At 42.1% G+C, this 22,247-nt stretch overlaps 1 protein-coding gene across 1 annotated transcript in view; it reads left to right on the forward strand.

Annotated features, from left to right (window-relative positions):
- Positions 1 to 22,247, forward strand: part of utp20 (UTP20 small subunit processome component) — a 122,917-nt gene that overhangs the window by 23,241 nt on the left and 77,429 nt on the right. The window contains exons 14-25 of the mRNA XM_048548877.2: positions 1,130 to 1,221; positions 1,819 to 1,924; positions 2,276 to 2,426; positions 4,280 to 4,342; positions 5,124 to 5,282; positions 7,154 to 7,230; positions 7,929 to 8,008; positions 11,106 to 11,349; positions 12,728 to 12,913; positions 17,450 to 17,540; positions 17,650 to 17,735; positions 20,666 to 20,791. Coding sequence (XP_048404834.1) covers positions 1,130 to 1,221; positions 1,819 to 1,924; positions 2,276 to 2,426; positions 4,280 to 4,342; positions 5,124 to 5,282; positions 7,154 to 7,230; positions 7,929 to 8,008; positions 11,106 to 11,349; positions 12,728 to 12,913; positions 17,450 to 17,540; positions 17,650 to 17,735; positions 20,666 to 20,791 — 1,461 coding nt within the window. The remainder of the gene's footprint in view (positions 1 to 1,129; positions 1,222 to 1,818; positions 1,925 to 2,275; positions 2,427 to 4,279; positions 4,343 to 5,123; positions 5,283 to 7,153; positions 7,231 to 7,928; positions 8,009 to 11,105; positions 11,350 to 12,727; positions 12,914 to 17,449; positions 17,541 to 17,649; positions 17,736 to 20,665; positions 20,792 to 22,247) is intronic.

Raw genomic sequence — 22,247 nt, forward strand, 5'->3', positions numbered from 1 at the left:
ACTCTAAATTTTAGAGAAAACAAGCATCATCTGTCTAATCTGTCCTTAATTAGGGTGAATGCAGGTAAAATGTTTCCCCTGGTTGGGCACAAGTTGGAATAAGGTGGGGAACGGGCATTTAGAACGAAGATGAGGAGAGATTTATTTCCTCAGAGTTGTGAATATTTGAATTAACTTGGCCAGAGGTGTGTGGAAGCTCAGTCTTTGGGTATATTTGATGTAGAGACTGATAGATTTCTGACTACCACTAGAGTAAAGGGTTATGTGGATTGTATGGGTAAATGGGAATGCAAGTTTTCAATTAGCCATGATCGTATCAAATGGCAGAGCAGGCTTAATAGACTAAAATCTTGTTCCTCACTTGCTTAACTTATTTCTTCTAGCTTGTGGATTGGTAGCCAGGCATGATGGATTTAAAATAATTGGGAGAAAGAGAAGCCGGAAAGAATTTGTTTCACAGAGGGCCATTAATTTTTTGGACTTGGTCTCCAAAATGGAAATAGTGGAATCACATTCCATGGGAATTTCTAAAGGTCATTTGGGGCCTGTACATCTGGAGGATGAATTCGCAGTTTTAAGGGTGGGGAGAAGCTGGCTGCAGAAATAAATTCAAGATCTCTCACTAAAAGAGCTTCCCCAAGCTTGATGGACCAAGTGGTTGCTTTATCGCAAAAGGAAAATACTGCAAATGCTGGAAATATGAACTAAAAGCAGAAAACCTCCTGAGAAAAGGTCATTGACACGAAATGTTAACTTTTTATTCCTGTCGTAGATGCTGCTGGATCAGCGGGTTATGTCCAGCATTTTCTGCTTTTCTTTCTGATTCCCTCCTATACTGTGAGGCTTTATGAGGATCCTCTGGGTTGATTTTAATAATGGAATGCAAGTTTTGCAAAGGTCATTAGCATGATTCATGGCTCCCAATGGTGCAGTGCTGACGTTTTGACTTATTCAGTAACTTTGGTGTGACAGTGCCGAGTTAATTGAATAATGCGCTGGGCTGTGTAGGCTGCAACTTGAACTGTCTCTTTCATCATCAGTGATGCATTGCCCCAGTTTTCCTATTTTGCTTTATATCTGCAGTACTTTATTCTTTTAACAACTGGCATCATTCCAATTTTTCACATAGGCCTATGCAAACAGAGAAGGTGTTGGCCCAGGTTCAGTCATTTTTTAACTGGCTACTGACAACCCTAAAGGAAACTGATACCGTTGATGAAGGTCAGTGCACTTCTCTGACATTGGGGTGGGTTGTTTTATAGCATTTCAACCATTTATTTTCTAAATTTCATTGTTTGCTATAAAGCTTTCTTTGAAGAGTGCTGAAGTTTTAAAAGAAGTTGTATAAATCCAAACCTTATTTCTCGCTCACTTGCGCTCACTCTTGCTGACATACTCTCTCTCTCTTGCTCTCCTCCTTCCCAGCATGCACTCTCTCTACCCCTCTTTGATTCCCACTTCCCCTTGTGCATGTTTGTTCATTTTCACACTCTGCTCACATTTTCATTCCCTTCCCTGGTCTGTCTCTCTCTTTTCTTCGCGCTCTCACATGCTTTCCCTGCCGTGTCTGAGGAGAAGCTGATAAATGCTAATTATTTCCCGGAATGACCAGTGCTAAGTAATAAAATTGGAGGCAAATCCCTATAGTCCTGGCAGAAGCATCCAATATGTTGTGATGGAAAAGTTGCGTTGGATGTGCTAAGTTAGGTCACCATGCTGTTTGCTGTGCTGTGATCTTGACAAACCATCTCTTTGGATCCAGAGACCATTATTTCTGGAGTGAGCTGTCAATGACTAGAGCCCCTCTTGTTTTGATAGGATCGATGTTTGTTGCTCGTCAAGCAGTCAGCACCATTTTGAGTCTGACCGAATCATCAGATGTCCTCCGCATTCTTCCAGTGGAATGTGTGAGGAATTTGATTAAGTAAGTATTTTATCATAAATTGTGACATGGCTTGAAAACTGTGCAGACCAATGATCTTTTGTTTTGTGATTGAGAGTTTATGGAGCCAAAATGATCAGTGATTACCCATGGTGATGAGCTGCTGCCATACGTCTGCTGGTGTTCCAGGGAAACAAGTGCAGTGTTTGCATAACTTGATACTTGCTGTTTCAGTGAAACATATTAATGATGTGCTGTAACAGTGCGTTAAATTGAGGTGCACATTGAAGCAGGACATTGTTTAGTGTTTTTTGTAAAATGTTGTTCATAAAGCAAAGTGATGGATTCGACCTATCAGGCCAACTGTTTTTACTCTTGTTTTCATTTTTGCAGGAAGTCACCATCTAACCCCTCTGCTCTCTTGCTGGGTGATCTCTACTACACTCGGTTAGCATTATGTGGCTACAGTGATCTACTTTCGCAAGACTCTCTGCTTGACCTGTTCAGAGAACTTCGGCCAAATCTTTCCGCAGCTTTTTCCAAGGTATTTTATGTTACCGGTATTTTAGGTTGACAGTCCATATTAGAATCATCTTTTGTCCTTGGAATGTGGTTTTGCACTAATATGCAAACCGCTTCCATATCTACAGGGCAGTCTGAACTGCCTCATGGCCACTGACTGCTTTTGAAGTGCAGTCAATATTATGTAGAAAGCTGTCATAGATTGTAACCTCAAGACGGCAGAGGCAGTGTCTAGATGGCCAGTTTACCTTGGTTTGTGTTGTTGGTGGTGAGGTGAGTATGCCAGGGCGACACCAGGAAGAATATTCTTGCTCTCTGAGTCAGGGAGATGCACATAATTATTCGTTTTACTATCTTGCCCAAGATGCAGCACTTCTGATAGTGAAGCACTCCCTGAGTACTGCAGTGGACCATTAGTTCGATTAATATTCGTGTTAAACTAATTAACGAAATTGCAGATAGTCTCTCTGATGTTGAAATCGTGTCCTATATCTCACCTTAAACGTTCACACGCTCTACCACCAATGCATAGTAGCAGCAAAGTGTACCATCTACTAGATGTACTGCAGCATTCATTTGGGCTTTATTCACAGAATCATAGATGATAGAATCCCTACAGAATGGAAACAGGCCATTCGGCCCAAAAGGTCCACACCACCCCTCCGAAGAGTATCCCAGCCAGACCCATTCCCCTACCCCTGCATTTCACATGTCTAACCCAGCTAACCTAAACATCCCTAGGCACTACAGGCAATTTAGCATGGCCGATCCACCCAACCTGCACATCTTTGGTCTGTGGGAGGAAATTGGAACATCTGGAGGAAACACACGCTGACACAGGGAGAATTTGCAAACTCCACACAAACAGTCACCCGAGGCTGGAATCGAACACGGATCCTTGGCGCAGTGGGGCAGTAGTGCTAGCCACTGAGCCACCGTGCTGCCCTTTCAGCAGGGCCCTGGCAGCACCTTTCGAACCCAGATCCTCTATCACCTTGGAAGGACCAGGACAGCAGACAAATTGGAGCACCACCAGACGAAAGTTCCTCTCCAAACCCACACTCACTGACCTGACTTGGAATTATATCACTGTTCCTGCTGTCCTGATTTCTCAAAATCCTGGATCCCCCTCCCTTCACAGTATTGTGAATGTTCCGACACTGCGAGAACTGGAATGTTCAAGGTGATAGCTCACCACTAGCAAGTGTGCATACTCCCAAAAACAAGTCTTCAAAGAACTGTAGGTGGGAGGGATGTTTATGGCTGTTATCAACCGCAGCAATGCTGTCATCCATTTATCATTTAGTCTTTCTTGTGAAATCTGCATTTTTAAAGGCAAAAATATTTTTTCAATGCTTCTCCAATTTGACCAAGATCTGCCAGTATAAAAGTAAAATATTGCAGATGCTAGAGATTTGAAATCAAAACAGAAAATTCCAGAGAAACACATCCAGTCTGGCAGCATCTGTGGATGGAAAGATCGAGTTAATGTTTCGGATTGAAGATGTCTCCTGTTTGAAACCGTAGAGAGGTGAAACTGTGATGCTTGAATGCTTTTGCAACAGGGACATGGTCAGATAAAACAAAAAGGAAGGCTAGGGATTAGTTAGAGAGCAGGAGAAGATTAAATGACAAACATGTCATGGAACAAAAAGAAAAGAGAATAGTAATGGTTGTGATAAAGAAGCAAGGCATTAATTTCTCAATGAGCAAATTAATTGACAGTTTGAGACATACAAGGTGTGTAGTTGGGTGAACACACTGGGCCAAGCAGCATCAGAGGAGCAGGAAGGCTGACGTTTCGGGCCTTGACCCTTCTTCATGGTCTTGCATTTTACTGTTCACTTGATTGTCTGTAAACTTTCTGTGAAACAGGTGCGGCTTCTCACACTGAGGATTATGAATCATTTTGAAGTGTGGCTACGGAAAAGAGTCGAGGTATGACATTTCTTGCATTTACTCTGTATGCAAGATAATGGCAATCATTATGTTTAAACAAAAAGATAAAAGTTGAAGCACAGAAACTAGTCACTTGGGCCAGCTGGTGTTTGGTCATCAGATAAGTCTCCTCCCCTCCTCCATCCCCCCCCCCCCCCCCGGTCTCAGCAAATCTCCTTTGTGACATATCCCTGTCTGCTTGATACTCTAGTTACAAAGCTTTAAAATATATTAAGCGTCTCCATTTTACCGAGGAAAACTTCAGATTAATCCACGTCCAACAACCTGCTCTAAAAGCGTTGCTGACATTTTGATAGATGTATCAAATTTCATGACGGCAGCTGAGACAATCCACAACATTCTAAATTAAGCAATGCAAAAAAAAACATGAAAACAAGCCAATTCTTCAATCTCCAATTTTAATGATTCCTTCAAAGAAAAATCCAGAGTTTGGATTTGCATATTTGCCAAAATTGAAGCAGCTCTTTTTTGGATCATACCCTGCTTGTATATAGAAATCTGCCTGGTGGTTCTTTTAGACATATTGTTTACAGAGAATTAGATTGACGCGTCAGCAAAAAATGTGGCCCGCACCTCTTTCAGTGACAGGGGTGAGGACAGTGTAATTTATTTACTTGCATGGTTTCAATTATAACTGTGGAAGTAGGAATTTATAATGGTGAAAGATGGACAAAGATTGTGCTGGAAATGGACTTCTGAAATGGTCGAATCACAGGGTTATCATCAATGTTCAAGCATTGCTGTTTGTTTATTTGTACAGGATGAGGGCGATGGAGATCTTCAGTCTGTCTTTGCCATCTTACTGCAAGCTGAACTTGTCCCTGCAACTGTTCATGACTACAGAGAGAAGCTATTGCACCTGAGGAAGCTAAGGCACGATCTGGTACAGCCGTGTATCCCTGAGGGACCATATGATGAGGTAGGGAATAGGGCAGCTCTTTTATATTCCCCAGTTTAAACATTAACAAATGTTGAAAATCATTGGACTTAAACGAGCAAAGTAGTAAACATGGTTCTGAGGAATGGTCACCAGACCCAAAACATTAATTCTTTTTGCCCTTCACAGATGCTGCCAGACCTGCTGACCTTTCCCTGCAACTTTGTTTTGTTCCTATTTGACAGCATCTGCAGTTCTTTTTTTTATTTAGGTTTTTATTTAGTAAGCGTGGCACGCATGCCTTGGCTAAAATAACATTGGTAGCTGCTTGAGCTTATCTGAGTCTGGTCCTGTGCTGACTTTTTTCTTTGGAAATAATGGAAATGCAGAGACACCAGCACCCAGAAAGATAATGAATAGGTGAACATTTTGACCCTAGACTCCTGCAATTGATGAAGAATTACACTTGACGCATAAATGCACTTTTTCTCTGAAATCATGTTAAATTGACCTAGTTACAGTCCTAGCATTTTTTGTTTGTTGCCCAAGATTTCCAGCATGCGTTTCCAGTTGTTTTTTTAATTTCTGTTTTGGACATTTGCTTCAATAGAATTCAATCTTAACCACATGTTAGTATTTGGATTGAGATAATTGGAGATTATAACTCACAAAGAAGTTCACTAGTTGCTTGGTGGTACTGAATTTGAATCTTGCTGTAAAGAGAGTTATGTTGCCAAAGCTGCTTGTCTTGCAGAACAAACTTTGGCATTCTTTGGTTTTGTCCTGATGAATGAATGATGGATGAAAGGTGAAAAGCTTTGTACAAGTAACATTCATGCCACACAATTTCCACGCAAATAAGTGAAAACCTAACCATCTGTCTTTGACACTCAATGGCATTACCATTGCTGAATCCCCCATTATCAACGTCCTTGTGGATTACCATTGACCAGAAACTGAACTGGACCAATACGGTTCCTACAAGAAAAAAGCAAAGGCTGGGGCTTGTACATTAATTGATGTACTAAGTGATGAATTTTCGCCATCCATAAGACACAAGTCAAGAGTGTGATGGAATATCCTCCTTTTGCGGTGGTAAGTGTAGTTCCAACAGTACTCAAGCTCAACACCACCCAGGGTAAAGCATCCCTCTAGACTGGTATCTAACCATCACCTTCATTGTCAACTCCCTCCACCACTGGAGTTTGTACCATCTGCTAAATGCACTGCAGGTATTCGCCAAGATTCTGTCAACAAAACCTTCCAGACCCTGTGACCTCTCTCAGTTAAAGGACAAGGGCAGCATAGGAAGGCAAGGTCCTGTAAGTACCTGTCCAAACCACTCACCATCCTGATTTATAAATATATCTGGGCCTTTAGTGTCACTGGGTTAAAATGCTGAGTCTCCCTCCTTAACAGTACTGTGAATGCACCTAAACCCCACAGACGGTAGTGGTTCAAGAAGACAGTGCCTTCTCAAGGTAACCAGAGATGGGCAAAAGACACTAGCTTAATCAATGGAATGGACGTGAGCAATTAACAACAAAGTCTCTCATTTTAACAGTTTACCTTTTTGCTAAATGCCAAGGAGGTTGGTGTGTAAACCCAAGTTTTGGAACATAGGAAATAGAGCAGGAATAAACTGTTTGGCCCATCAAGCCTGTGATGCCATTCACCTAGATCATGGCTGATCTTCTACATCAGTGTCATGTTTCTTATGCTATCCCTGTTTGCCATGGTATGTTTAATATCCGGAAATCTATTAATCTCTGATAGAGCGTCCACAGTTCGTTGGGGTAGAAAATTTGAAAGAAATTCTTCCTCAGTTCGTATGTAATGAATATTATCAATGGATTTGTGGCTGTGCTGAATGTTCAGTGCTCTTCTTCACTGATCTGTATTCCCTTTTCCAGGTTCCTCTTCAGTATTTGATAGGAATGCTTTATATAAACTTCAGTGCACTGTGGGACCCAGTGGTTGAATTAGTTGTGTAAGTATGCCATAAGTTACTGTATACATGATGTATTTGATAAAGAGACAATAAATTGATAATTCAAAACAAAACTGAAAAGTAATTTACATTGTACATTTAATAAAATGGAAAAGTTGGATTCTGTGCTTGATGCTGATAATCCATATGGGGTCCAAAATAGGAATTTTAAAATAAACTCTTGATTTTTCAGGTATGGGAGGTAAAGATGATGCGATCTGAAAGTTGGTGTTTTGTTCAGTATCTGTTCTATCCAAATTGGTGTTGTCTTCATGTATTATTTTTGAATTCAGTATGAGAGATCAAGTTTGATCAACTGACTTTAAAAGTATTTGGTATAAACTCGTGTGTTATAGAGTCATATAGTTGTACAACACAGAAACAGACCCTTCCTGACCATGTTTCCCAAACTAAACTAGTCCCACTTGCCTGCATTTGGCCCGTATCCCTCTAAACCTTTCCTATTCATGTACCTGCCCAAATGTCTTTCAAATGCTGTAGTTGTACCTGCATCTTCCATTTCCAGTGGCAGTTCATTCCACATACGAACCGTACCTAGTGTGAAAAAGTTGTTCCTCAGGTCCTTTTTAAATTTTTCTCCTCTCATCTTAAAAATATACCCCCTAGACCTCCAGATAATCCTAGAAATAAGTTAATTTTTTATAATTTGAAAATTTTGTGCCATCTTCTTCTTCCAGTTCTCATGCTCGTGGGATGGAAAGTAAAGCATTCTGGCGTATTTATTATGAGCATCTGGACCAGGCAGCTCATTTTACAGGTAAATAAAACTAAAATGTTTTAGCAAACTCAAAATAGTCATAGAAGAGTCATTAAGTTAGCCTGTGGCTCGAAGAGAGTTGGAGAGAACCTAATCTGGTTTGCGGTTTATGACATTGTCTTTCCACGCTATCCCAGGCTCTTGCAAACATATTCTGTGACTAATCACTATAGTACCCAAATTATAAAAGTTGAGCCTATGATCTACCAAACCAGGTTTCCCTCTGGGATCTGACTTGTTTCCAGTAGTAGCATCAGCTGGGATTATAGCACTTCCTAGACCCCCAGCATCCACATTTTCATAGATTTCCGCTGTAGTTTCAATGATGTTAATACATAAATTGAGCTCTCGTTACACAAGTCAGAGAATTTACTAGTGCTTTGTAAAGAAGAACATCACACCGCAGGTAGAAAGATTTGCATTTCTGTAGCTCTTCTCACCATCTCAGTATGTCCAGAGTGCTTCAAAGCCACTGAAGTAGTTCTGAATTTTGTAGTGGCTGTTGTATTGTAGAAAATGCGGCGACAAGTTTGTGAAAAGCAAGATCCTGCCATCAGCTATGTGGTAGTGACCACCTAAACTGATCAGAGTAGGAATGTCTCACTGCAGTTGTACAAGGCTTTGTTAAGACCCCACCTGGAGTATTGTCTGTAGTTTTGGCCTCCTTATGTAGGAGAAGCTATACTTGCCATAGTGGTAGGGCAGTGAAAGCTCACGAGGCTGTTTCCGGGAATGACAGTACAGTCCTACGAGGAGAGTCTGGTTTGACTGGATCTTTATTCACCTGAATTTAGAAGAAGGATGTGGATATGAGTGGAACTTATAAAACTCTAACAGGACTGGACAGACTAGACTGAGGATATTTCCCCTGGCCGGGGAGTCTCAAACCAGGGTTCTCAGCATGCAGATTAGGCCTGACCCTGTCAGACGGTGGCCAGCCTGTGGAATTCACTACCGACAAAGGCTTTCAAGATCAGAATACTGAATATATTCAAGAAAAAGATCGGTTGATGTTTAGATTTTGAAGGTATCAAGGGATATGGAGAGAAAGCAGGAATATGTCATTGCGATAGAGGGTCAGCATGAATGTTGAGTAGGCACGAAGGGCTTAATGGTCTACTCCAGCTCATAGTTCCTGTGTTTCTATTATGTTATGGTTGGGGATGAATATTGGCTTGGGTACTGTACAGCACTCCCGAGCTCCTCTTTAGCACAGTGTCATCAGATGAGACCTTTGGTTTGAAAACTACGGCTGAAAGAATGTTATCCCAGATGGGAGTAAATAGCATTGTTTTGTTGTGATAGTGAAACAACCCATTTATGGTTAACAGCCTAATTAGAAGGCAATAAAGGGTGAACTCATGTGGAAGTTAATTATCCTGTCTGAAGAGCAGTGTTTTATTAGGGAGCATTGATGCCTCTTTCTGTTCTCGCACCATCTCAAAGTGCAGCACACCCAGTGGTCGTGTTTTTTTACTGGTCTTAATCACTAAGGTTTATAGGTTTGAAGCTGCCAAGATCACTCGGAGAGTTGTTGTAACTGCTCTAGGCTCCAGCTCTTTGCCCAGCTTTCTCATTTTCAAGGCAAAAGTGGACAGATTTTGACAAATGGTAGGTGGAGTAGAATAGGTGTGTGCTGCCGTGTAGAATAGGCACGTGCTATGGTGCACGTAACCTTCAAACGGCCTTTTTTTAAGCCTCTGATAGTGTATCAGCATTGCTGGCTGGACCAGCATTTGTTGCCCATCGCTAATTTTCCTTGAGATAGTGGTGGTTGTGAGCTGTCTTCTTGAACCTTTGCAGCCCGTGTGTGGGGGTGGGGGTGTGTGTGGGCATATGTTTAGTTACACCCGCAGTCCTGGTAATGGACTTCAGTGGTTTGATGGAGTTGAGGAGTTTACTAAGGCATTTCAGAGGGTAGAAATTCACAGAGATGCTTAACAGCAGCTTCCAGCCCACGACCACCTCTTCCTACAGGGACAAGGGCAGAAAATACATAGAAACAACACCTCCTGCGAGTTCCCCTCCAAGCCACTCACCATCCTGAGTTGAAAACCTATCACCATAACTTCACTGTTGCTGGGTCAAAATTCCCTCCCTAAGGGAATTGTGGCTCAACCTATAGCACATGGACTGCAGCAGGTCAAGAATGCAGTTCACCTTCTTCTCAAGGGCAACCAGGGATGGATAATAAGTACTGGCATAGCCAGCAATGCCCATGTTCCACAAGTGAATTAAAAAGAAAGTTGAGTCAACCACATTGATGTTAATTTTGAGTTGCATGTAGGCCAGAACAGAGAAGGACAGTGGATTGCTTTCCCTAAAGGACATAAGTGAATGAGATGGTTTAGAGTTCATACAATCCCTACAGTGTGGAAACAGGTTCTTCGGCCCAACAAGTCCACACGGATGCTCAGAGCATCCCACCCAGATCCATCCCCATAATCTACATATCCCTGAACACTACAGGCAATTTAGCCTGGCTAATCCACCTAACTTGCACATCTTTGGATTGTGGGAGGAAACCTCAGCACCCAGAGGAAATCCACGCAGACACAGGGAGAATGTACAAACACCACACAGACATTTGCCCAAGCGTGGAATCGAACCCAGTCCATGGCACTGTGAGGCAGCAGCGCTAACCACTGAGCCACCGTGCCGTTCCAGTGGTTTGATGATGGCTATCTGGTGGTTTCACAGTCATTACTACCAGGTACCAAGGTTCAATTTGATCTCATGTCTCAGAGTCCAGTGACAATACCACCACATCATTTTCCTGTAAATATCTAGTTACGATTAATACAGTCTATAAATAGATATGCCATAGAATATCCACGCAGGCGAGTTTTCTAGACATGTTCGTGACTCCAAATCCATAATTTTCCTTAAGTTCTTACAAATATTAATAGATGATACAATGGACATCCAACAATCAAACATATGTTCTTTCGATGAAAACAGTGTGCTGGAAAAACTCATCAGGCCAGGCAGCATCTGTGGAGCGAGAAACAGAGTTGATATTTCGAGTTCGGTATGATTCTTCTACAGAACATCTTTGAATTTGTGTTTAATATGAACTACGTTTTGTTTTAACCAGAGAAGAATTTGAAATGTGAATTGGGAGAGGAACTGAAAGTCAGCATCCTATCGGACACTCAGAGTATTCTGCCAAGTATAATCAGAGGATTGTACCAAGACCAGCTCCACTTGGCGAGTAAATCCAGTGAGAGGACAGATCGCACCAACTTCCGTTTCCTGCTTTGGAAAGCAATGAGTGACTTTGCTGACAGAGTAGAACCTCGGTCACGCGAGCTCTCTCCTTTGCTTCTAAGATTTATTAAGTAAGTCAAGATACAGCTTTACACGTCTCGATGCATTTGGCATAATCCTAGTAGATTTATCTTTCCAGACACTTTGAGAGCTGGGAGTCAGCTCGTGGCTGTATAGAATGTGACCAGAGAATAATAAACTAAAGTCCATTACTCGACCAGCAAGACAGGTTTGGGAATCAGAAGCAGCTGGCAGATAAGATTTAATAAAATGCACAACTAAATATGGGCCAGTAAAGATCACAAATTGTTTTGAAATCCCACTGATTCAGTGATGTGCTACCAAGAAGGGGATGTGCTATGCTTAGGTCTGTTCTGTCTGTGACTCCAGCCTCCTGTTAGAGGGTGAGATCCAATGACCTCAGGGTAACTAAGCATGGACAATAAATGTTGCCCTATTAAGTGCCTAATGCTGAGAACAAATAATTTTAGAAAAAGGCAATTAATGTTTCATAGATAACAAAGTGCAGAGCTGGATGAACACAGCAGGCCTAGCAGCATCAGAGGAGCAGGAAGGCTGACTTTTCCATGTCTAGGCCCGAAACGTCAGCCTTCCTGCTCCTCTGATGCTGCTTGGCCTGTTGTGTCCATCCAGCTCTTCACTTTGTTAACTCAGATTCTCCAGCATCTGCAGTTCCTGCTATCTCTGAATTAATATTTCATGTTCGCTAACCTTTGACATTCGTTTTGCTGCTGAAAAAGAAAAACTGTGGTTACCAGCTACGAGTATAAGATAGCATTCCACGTTAAGATTTGCCAGTAATTTGGAGCAGTGCTGTGCAACTGGTTTTTGGCATATGAGGCCGTGATAACAGTAGTTTTATTTTCTTGCCTCACACACAACCCAGCGAAATGGTCTTGGAAAGTGTGTATTTACTTTAAAAATGCCCCTTGAGTAAAACATTCAACCATCAAACTACACTTGCACATTTCCATCTCATTATTTTACTGACAAACTGTGGAAAACATAGTTTGCCTGCCTGTGTGCTCACACATACATTCACACTTGCACTCTCATTTGTGCACACACTTAACAAGGTCACACTCTCGTGAACACATGCTATGGGAGTAAGTATTGAACACATTAACAGTGTCTATTACTCATTTTATTTACTAATCACGAATGTGTTTAGTCACATGTAGAGTAGCAACACGTGGCTGGTGATTAATTTGTGACAGTGCCGATTTAGAAAGAAGACATAATTAGCCCACCAGCAAGTTTCGAGTGCACAGCAATTTTTTTAAATGCAAGTTATTTATGTCCCTTCAATTATTTTTTGCATGTGCATTTATTGAAAGGAGCCAACCTGCATACAGCAATCTAGGTTGCTACTTGGTTTCCACACAGGGAACAGTGTTTACATGTGACCCTTCTCTCTGCTTGGTTTAGCAATGAATATTACCCAGCAGATTTGTTGGTTGCTCCAGCTGAGGACATCAGGAAGAAGCACGTTCCTGATGAAAATGTGACTGCTGTCGAACCGCAGGATGGGTGCAATGCAGTTGACAATGAGGTAGCAGCTCCTGAAGAACCCAAGTTTGCTGTGGGAAAGAAGCCCAGGAGGGCAGCTGTAAAGTAAGTAGGAGGCACATTTCCTCAACCCTGAACTCGTCCAAATCTCTGTTGCCTACAGCTGGTTGTAATTATTTTCCCCATTGGCAAAATCATTTGTGGCATTTTCTTGAAGCTGGTTGTGAGTAATTGGGTAGTTAATTGATTCTGAGTGGTGGGCAGTAGCTCCTGATTCAATTGTGAACTCGCATCGACAATGGGAAGTCCGTGCTTGAATCTGTGTCTCTGTCAATAAGTAGTTGCACTGTTTAAGCCATTCTGTCTTCATGCGCTGGTGTTTTGAAGCGTGACGTTCATATCTAACTCACACCAAGTTCCATTTGCTCTTGTTGCTCATTGACCTGCATTGACTGGATTGCACTCATATTAAAATCCTAGACCTTATCTTAAATCCACCTCTGCCCTTGCATCTCCTTATCTCTGTATCTTGCTTGAACAATGCTGACCTCCAGATATATGCTATTCAGTAATTCTAACATCTGCATTCCTGATTTCTAACTACTGTGCCTTTAACTGCATGGTTCCCATCTCTGGAATTTCCACTCCACTTCTCTCTGCCTTTAGGATGATGCTTAATATCTCTTTCTCTGTGTTTCTACTCTTCTGATATTTTTCCTTAAGAGCCTCAATGTTACACCCCATGTGATATTCCTCTTATTATATTAAAGGCTTGATATAAATGCAAGTTCTTATTATAGTAGTACTTCAGAACTTTCTCATATTGCAAGAATCTGCATCTATTTAAAACTGACTAGATCTGTAGGACATCCCTGAGTGTTGCGCAGAAAGTTAAGTATTTTTCTAATCAGTAAATACACCAGTTAATCTGATGGTGAGTCGAGGCTGAGTCACTGCCTATGAATATATGTCACTTCCAACAAGTGTAAATATACAGCATTAAGAGCTCAACTGATTATCTGAAATTGGTTGCTAGTGTCGTTAACAACAATTTAAGATGATCAGAGACTGAGCTTCTACAAGCAAAAAGAATTTGTTCAAGCCATGCTTCCTTTTTGCAATTAACCCAGAAGCTTGGGATGCCCCTTTCTTTGCCTGGTAGCACCTCAACCAGCCAGCATCTGTGGTCATGCGGTTGTTTGAAATTTGGCCTTCTTACATTGGTCTTGTGAGAGCTCAGCCAATGTGTCTTTCTCATCAGCAAGCTTCTCATTCCTTTCTGGTTATTTACACATAAAGCATACTAACGTTCGGTTGGATATATATTTGAAAGGGATGAAATTAGAAGGCTGTGGAGATGGAGCTGGAGAATGGGACTAGCTGTGTAGCTCTTTTGGGAGCCTATGACAGGCAAGATGGGTCAAATGGCCTCCTGTGCTGTAAAATTCTGTGATTCTATACCTTTTGCGATTTTTCTAACTGACCTATATGATGTTCTGCCAATAATGGTACCATTCAATGCAGACAACATTTTGTAAACATTGCTTGGAAATCATGTGGATAGATACAATCCAAATAAATCACTTCTTGCCAGTCTAGAGTTGGGGAGGGAAAAAAAAACCCCTTGACTATTGCTCTTTTTGCAATCAAGCTGGCATGGATATGTTTCTGTTACATTTGTAATCACAACTAAATCTGGTTGCAGCCCATATCTGTGCAGTTAGGGCCATAGGAACAGCCTGATGAGAGAATCCAGCAGTTTGAGGAGACTCCTTACCACCACCGCCTCCCAGTTGGGGATGGGCAGCAGACTTTGGCTTTACGTGCAATGAGAACAAATATAAAGTCAATGCAAAATCGTTACTAATAAACTCAATAAGAAATTCAGAAGACATTATTTTACCTAAAGAGTGGTAAGACCACCACCTCAAAGTGTGTTTGAGTTTGATAGCATGGACATGTTCGAGAGGAAGCTGGAGAAACAAGAGGTTTAAAGGAATGGAAGAATGTTGTGAAAAAATGGGAGGAGGTTAATGTGGAGCATAAACATTATATAATGTTGTGTGAAATAACCAGTGTCTTTGTTTTAAATGCTGTGTAGCTCTATGGATGTAAGCACAGCTTTTAATAGAAAAGATTCGGCGTTCACAGAACGATCTATTGACTGGCAGCCAAATAGATATTACCAATTGCGCTCACTCTAACATGATGTTTAAATTGCATGCCTGTTCCTGGTATTCCTTTGGGTTTCAGCCAGGAAATGTCATATGCACACCTGGAGCTCAGTTGCTTGAGAACCAGCTTCTGGCTACGTTCACACACAACTCACATTTCCAGTCCTAGAAGATGGGAGGAGTGCGATGCCCCCACACTGCCAACATTTTAAATAGATGTAGGTGAGTGTGAAGTGTGTAGAGGGTTTCCAAGGAGCTGCTTGACATCTTGCATACACAATTTAATGAGGCAATGTCCAGAAGAGAGACTCCTGCAAGTATAGTTCAGGAATCTGCTGTACTTTGAGTTACATTGCGATAACGTTGAAAATGGAAGCAATTTTGCACCAGTGTTGAAAATAAGAATTGCTGGATAGTTTTCCCCAGTGTTTTGGCCCAACAGTTATCCATGAGCCATTACCTAAAGGGAAACAGATAATCTGGTTCTTTAACCTCTGTCTGTGGGATCTTGCTGTGCACAATTGGCTGCTGCATATAAGACATAGAAGTGGAAGTAAGGCCAATTCGGCCCATCAGGTCCACTCCACCATTTAAATCATGGCTGATTGTCATTTCAACTCCACTTCCCTGCACTCTCCCCGTAGCCCTTGATTCCTTCTGAGATCAAGAATTTGTCGATCTCTGCCTTGAAGGCATCCAACATCCTGGCCTCCACTGCACTCTGTGGCAATGAATTCCACAAGCCCACCACTCTCTGGCTGAAGAAATGTCGTCGCATTTCAGTTTTAAATTTACCCCCTCTAATTTTAAGGCTGTGCCCACGGGTCCTAGTTTCCCCGCCTAACGGAAACAACTTCCTAGCGTCCACCCCTTCTAAACCATACATTATCTTGTAAGTTTCTATTAGATCTCCCCTCAACCTTCTAAACTCTAATGAGTACAATCCCAGGATCTTTAGCCGTTCATCATACATTAAACCTACCATTTCAGGGATCATCCGTGTGTATCTCCGCTGGATACGCTCCAGGGCTAGTATGTCCTTCCTGAGGTGTGGGGCCCAAAATTGGACACAGTATTCTAAATAGGGCCTAACTAGAGCTTTATAAAGCCTCAGAAGCACATCGCCGCTTTTATATTCCAACCCTCTTGAGAGAAAATCTACATATCCTACATTGATACAGTGACTGCACTTTATAAAAGCACCTCATTGGCATGGAGGGGGGAGGCCATGAAAACGTTGTGCCATAGCTGTCCAAGGTCTTCCTTTCCAAAGTAGAGGTTGCTCTGTTGGCAGGAGATGCAGAGTTAAAATTGGGCTCGTTTTCTGACTAGGCTTTTTGAGTAGGGAGCAGATTGAGGCCATACAAGATGGTTTTTTCCAAAACGATACTGCCGCAAAATTTACCACTGCTTTCAATTGTTTGAAAATAGTATTCGATAACCTTTTATTCTTTCATTATTTCTTTCAAGCATGTGATCTTCTGCGATCTCTGCTGTATTTCTGATGTTTCAGCAGCCTGATTTTAATGCTTGCTGTGTGGGCGGCCCCCTCTTGAAACTACGTTTTTTGGTTTAGCTACCTCCACCTGCTCCAATTTCTCCTTATGTACCACTGCCTAATGTCACATTGCAGCATTTCTGTGAGGAGACGCAGAATGTCTTTTAATGTTAAGGTAGCTGTATAAGTATGTGTTGTGGTTGTACGGAATGATCCTCCATTTAAAGTTTTTTTTTCATATTCGCAAATCCAATGCCAGTGTGTGGCAGCACCTTCCAAAACTGGAAGGCAATGCGTCTGCATGCCCATCACAGTGATCAATGCACACACAACTTTGAAGAAATCTCAGAGCAACTGCGCAGCTTTGAGGGGATATTGGTTTTGAACTTCTGGGTTCAATGCACTTTGGTTCAACATCTCGTTCAGAGGACAGTACTGCTGGCTGTGTGGCACTGCCTCTGCATTAAACTGGAATGTCAGCCAGGATTATTCACTTGCTCATGGACTGGCACTTGAACCTGCAACTTTGTAGCCACTCTTGTCTAAGCCAAGCAGCTCTGTAGCTTTGGAATTCCCTCCCTAATGGCACTGTGGGTCAATCCATAACAGATGGACTGCAGTGGTTCAAGAAGGCAGCTCTCCACCACCTTCTCAAGGGCAGCTAGGGACAGGCAATAAATGCTGGCTCAGCAAGCCACACCCACAAAACGAGTAGGAAAAAAAAAGCTGTGCAATTTGATGAGTAAAAGGACTGTTCTACAAATCAAAAGAGAATGTATTGGAGCAACTGAGTTGTTGTAAGATGGGTTCTTGGTATTGCTACAGAGACCCAGGAGGGTTTGGGGATAGAATGCAGGTTGTATTTTAAAGATTACCTGAGTCTCCTGTCGGTTACATCGAGTTTTGATATGAGTGATCCTGAGCTTGTTTCATGCTCTGCAAATGTTAACGTGTTCTGTGTCCTTACAGGCAGCTGATCGCTCACCTGAAAGTTTTCTCAAAATTTACTAACCCAAGGTCGCTGTACCTGGAACCCAAGCTGAAGGAATTGTACACGCAGGTAGGAGTCAAGTGTATAGCTCCGAATGCCTCGGTTACCTGTCCCTTTCCCTGCCCGTCTCTCCCTGTGGTTAAGAACCTCTTTCACACTTCTCTCTCTCCTATTTTAGCTGCTGTGCCATCATTGCCAGGATGTGCAGAAAATTGCCTTGGAATGTCTGCTCACCTACAAGCACCCGCACCTTCTGCCCTACAGGTAACATTAATGCCTTTATAATAAATCTCTGTGAAGGGTGTCATTATTTATTTAGTACAAATTAATTCCCATTGCATTGTTTGCTGCCACCGGTTAGTGAAATGTTATATCTTTGCAGACAGAAGGAACACGTCACCTTGCTGCACTTGTTCCACTCATAAAATACACGAAAGCTGTTTGCTGGTTCGATTTTCAGGGCTATGTCGTGACCAATCAGGATCCTGCTGCCTGATTTAAAGTTTAAAGCCTGACAGTTAACTGTCAATCTACATCAAGTGATGCAAATTATCCCGGGGATCGCCTCCACTTGCCAAACAGCCTGCACTCTGCTGGCGTTGGGTCTTCGCCTTAAACTAGTAATACATATTGTCTTAGGGAGTACAAGATGAACAGTTTGTATAAAATAAGTGTAATTTTCAGTAACGTAAAATTATCTGTATAATTTTGTCTTCCCAGTTTTTCTGGCTTTTTTTTTCTCTCTCTGCCTCTCATTCGTTCTGGTTGTGACAGCTGCTGTGTTGTGCTGTGGTCTCATGCTATTTCATACAATTATCAACGAATCATAGAATCCTTACAGTGTGGAAGCCGGCCCATCAACTCCTCTTCGACCCTCCAAAGAGCACCCCATGCCGGTAACCCTGCATTTCCCATGGCTTAACCACCTATATTACACATCCCTGGACTTTGGGCAATTCAGCTTGGCCAATCTACCTAATTTACACATTTTTAGACTGTGGGAGGAAACCGGAGCACCTGGAGAAATCCACGCAAACATGGGGAGAATGTGCTAATTCCACGCAGACGAGGCAGCAGTGCTAACCGTTGAGCCTCCATGCTATCCACTGTATTGCCTTGTCTCTATGTGTGTGTCTCTCGCCCTTGGTCTCTCTCACTCTGTCTCTCATCTCTTCCTTTGTCAACAGATGTGGTAGCATCTGCCGAGAGAAACCCAGTTTGGACTCAAAATGTTAATTGCATTCCTCTCTTTGTGCAGCGGCTGCCAGACCTGCTGAACCTGGGTCCTGGAAAAGGGTCACTGGACTTGAAACATTAATTCTGCATTCTGTCTACAGATGCTGCCAGACCGGCTGTGTTTCTTTAGCAATCACTGCTTTTGTTTGTTTCTCCGGAATCCTGCCTGTTTGGACCGATGTCTGAAATTTGCTTCACTAACAACATAAGCATGAGGCTGTTTTTCCAGCAGACTTTTATCACAGCCAGGAGTTCCAAATAATACAACCGTCCAGACACCTGAGAATTTAATATCTGTTTTGGTTCCTATTTCAAAAAAAAATGAGAGTAACTGTTCTCAAACTGCCAATTCTGTCAGACGTTTCTGCTGTGGCATTCTGTGTTTGTGTTCCAATACTTTAGTCTCAAAACGCTGTGTCTTTGAGAGGGAAGGTGCAGTATCACACAGTTGTTTCTGTATTAAACGAGGCTATTCATAGAGTCATAAAGATGTACAGCACGGAAACAGATCCTTCAATCCAACTTATCCATACTGACCAGATATCTAGAACTAATCTAGTCCTATTTGCAAGCATTTTACCCGTATCCCTCTAAATGCTTCCTATTCATGTACCCATCCAGATGCCTTTCAAATGTTGTAATTGTACCAATCTCCACCACGTCCTCTGGCAGCACATTCTATGCACAACCACCCTCTGTGTGAAAAAGTTGCCCTTTAGGTCCCTTTTAAGTCTTTTCTCTCTCACCTTAAACCTGTGTCCTCTAGTTTTGTACCCCAACTGTAGGAAAAAAGACCTTGGCTATTTGTGCTATCTGTGCCCTTCCTGATTTTATAAACCTCTATAAGGTCACCCTTCAGCTTCCGATGCTGCAGGGAAAATAGCCCCAGCCTATCCAGCCTCTCCCTACAGCTCGAACTCTCCAACCCTGAAAACATCCTTGTAAATCTTTTCTGAACTATTTGACCCATTCTGTCTGGAGTGGCTCTCAAAGCATCGTGACTCAGTGCTGATCTATCTTTTCCTAGAACCGTACACTTTATTTCTGTTTAAATAACCATGCAATTACCTCCTGTATACCTCAGTTGAACCAACACGTTTCCAGGCAGGGCATTCCAGACCCTAATGACATCCTGAGTGAAAATGTTTTTTGCTTGCCTCACATTTGCTTTACTCAGAGTATTTTAAGACTGTGCTCTCTTGTTCTTAATCCATTTATGAGTGTGAACAGTTCCTCCCTATCCACCCTGTCTATACCCCACGTGATTTTGCGAACTTCTCTTTAATTTCCTCTTCGTCTTCACCTCAGTTTTAACTGTAGATTTCCCCTGCTTCCCATGGAATTTGAGAAACTGTATCAAATATTAGGAGGCAGAAAAATGCGGAGCATTAAGCACAAGATTCAGAGGTTTAAGCAATGAAGAATGTCAGTAGAGAATTCTACTATGTCTAAAATTGCTTCTCCAGATGTTAAGAGAACTTAAGTAGAGTTTGTGGTATCCCCAAGCTCTCCTATGTACCTGAACAATTATTCAAATGAGTTCAGTGAAGTGAAAACATTTTTGAATTGGCATAGCTGGAAAAATTAGCACCTTAAGTATTACTGAAAAGCAAGAAATTTTGTCAAAGCTTTTTAATCTCGCACTCATGTGGACAATTGCAAGAATGCCAGATTTTATCCGATCACATTTTATTCTCCAGGTGAAAAGGATACTGATTGGTTGACAGGTCTACTGTCATTGGCCAAATATTCAGATGAGCACCTCGTCTAAGCCAGGTTTCCTGGACCTGACGACAGAATAATATTTAATCTGTTTGCTGCAATGTGGATGATTTTGACTGTGCATTTTGCATAAAGTTTGTAATCCAATTTCTGAAATCAATGGAGAAACACCTCTTGTGTATTCATTGGCGTTTGTGCATCTGCAAAAAAAACTAAATCTTGGTTTCTTGTTGCAGGGAAAATCTCCAGCGACTGCTGGAGGACAAGAGTTTCAAAGAAGAAGTCATTCACTTCAGTATTGCAGAGGAAATAACCATTGTGTCAGCTGCACATAGACCTGAGCTCATCCCAATTATCATGAGGTAGGAGTAGCAGGGCTTGCAATTTCTCTAAATTAACACAAGCTGCACTGCACAGAATAAGTGTCACGTGTAAAACTTTGTGAAGGAGAGAGAGGGAAATGGATGTTGTGGGCTGTCGGAGATTGTCAAGCTTGACCTCTAAGCCGAGTTAACTGGGCTGGGGTTCAGACTATTGGACTATGAGTCGGGAAACAGATTCACGAGCGTTCCTGTTCCTGTAGGGAACCCGTTGACAGCCTGCTCAGCTGTGTGGCTTAACATTGCTCTGTGTGAATGCTGGGTACTCGTTCAGCCAAGCTCGTCCATACTGCTGTTAGTGCTCTGTGTAAATGCCATCCCATCCCATCCCATCAACATATCTTCTGTTCCTTCCTTCATCCCTCATGTGTTTATCCATCTTCTTCTCCTTTAAATGGATCTGTGCTATTCATCCTAACTAATCGCTGTGCTAGCAAGCTTCACATTCTAACCAATTATTCCTTGGAATGCACTATTGGCTTTTTCACTAACTGTCTAATATTTATGATTTGTAGTCTTAGACTCCATACCCTCACCTCTTCACAAATGGAAATGTGGAAACATCTGTACATTATTTGAAATTCTTCATAATTTAATCTCTACTAGGTTACCTCTCAGCCATTTCTAATGAATGGTTTTTTAAAAATTGTCTTTGTTACTTCTTATTTGAGATTATACTTTTTGCTGGTTTATTGCCTGTGTCAGTACCTGCAATGGACACCTGTTCCTCTACAGTGAGGTTAACATTTAGTATAATGTTTTATTTTCATACGCAGTGATAGCTTTCATAGTGATATTAGTTTTCATTCATTTGTGGGACATAGCATCACTGGATGGCCCAGCATTTAGTGCCTGTCCCGAGTTGCCCTTGAGGATGTGGTGATGAGCTGCCTTCTTGAATCGCTATGGTCAATGTTCTGTAGGTAGACCCACCATGCATTTGTTGGGAGGAGGATTTCCAAAGTTTTGACCCAGAGACAGTGAAGGAATAGCAATAGATTTCCAAGTCAGGATGGTGAGTGGTTTGGAGCAGAACTTACAAGTGGTGGTGTTCCCATGTATCTGCTGCACTTCCAATGGGATTGGTCTTGGATTTGGAAGCTGCTGTCTAAGGACCTCTGGTGAATTTCTGCAGTGCAACCTATAAACAGTGTACATTCCTTCTGCTGAGCATTGTTGGTGGAGGGAGTGGATGTGGTTCCAATCAAGTGAGCTACTTTCTCCTGAATGGTATCAAGCTTCTAGAGTGTTAGAGCTGCACCCATCTAGGCAAGTGGGGAATGTTCCATCGCACTACTAACTTGTACCTTACAGGTGGTGGACAGGTTTTTGGGGAGTGGTGGTGAGTTCTTGTCGCAGTGTTCCTAACGTCTAACCTGTCATTGTATTATATGGCAAGACCAGCTGAGTTTCTGGTCAGTGATAATCCCCAGGAAAA

This window comes from Stegostoma tigrinum, chromosome 18 (assembly GCF_030684315.1).
Source record: "Stegostoma tigrinum isolate sSteTig4 chromosome 18, sSteTig4.hap1, whole genome shotgun sequence".
NCBI lineage: Eukaryota > Metazoa > Chordata > Chondrichthyes > Orectolobiformes > Stegostomatidae > Stegostoma > Stegostoma tigrinum.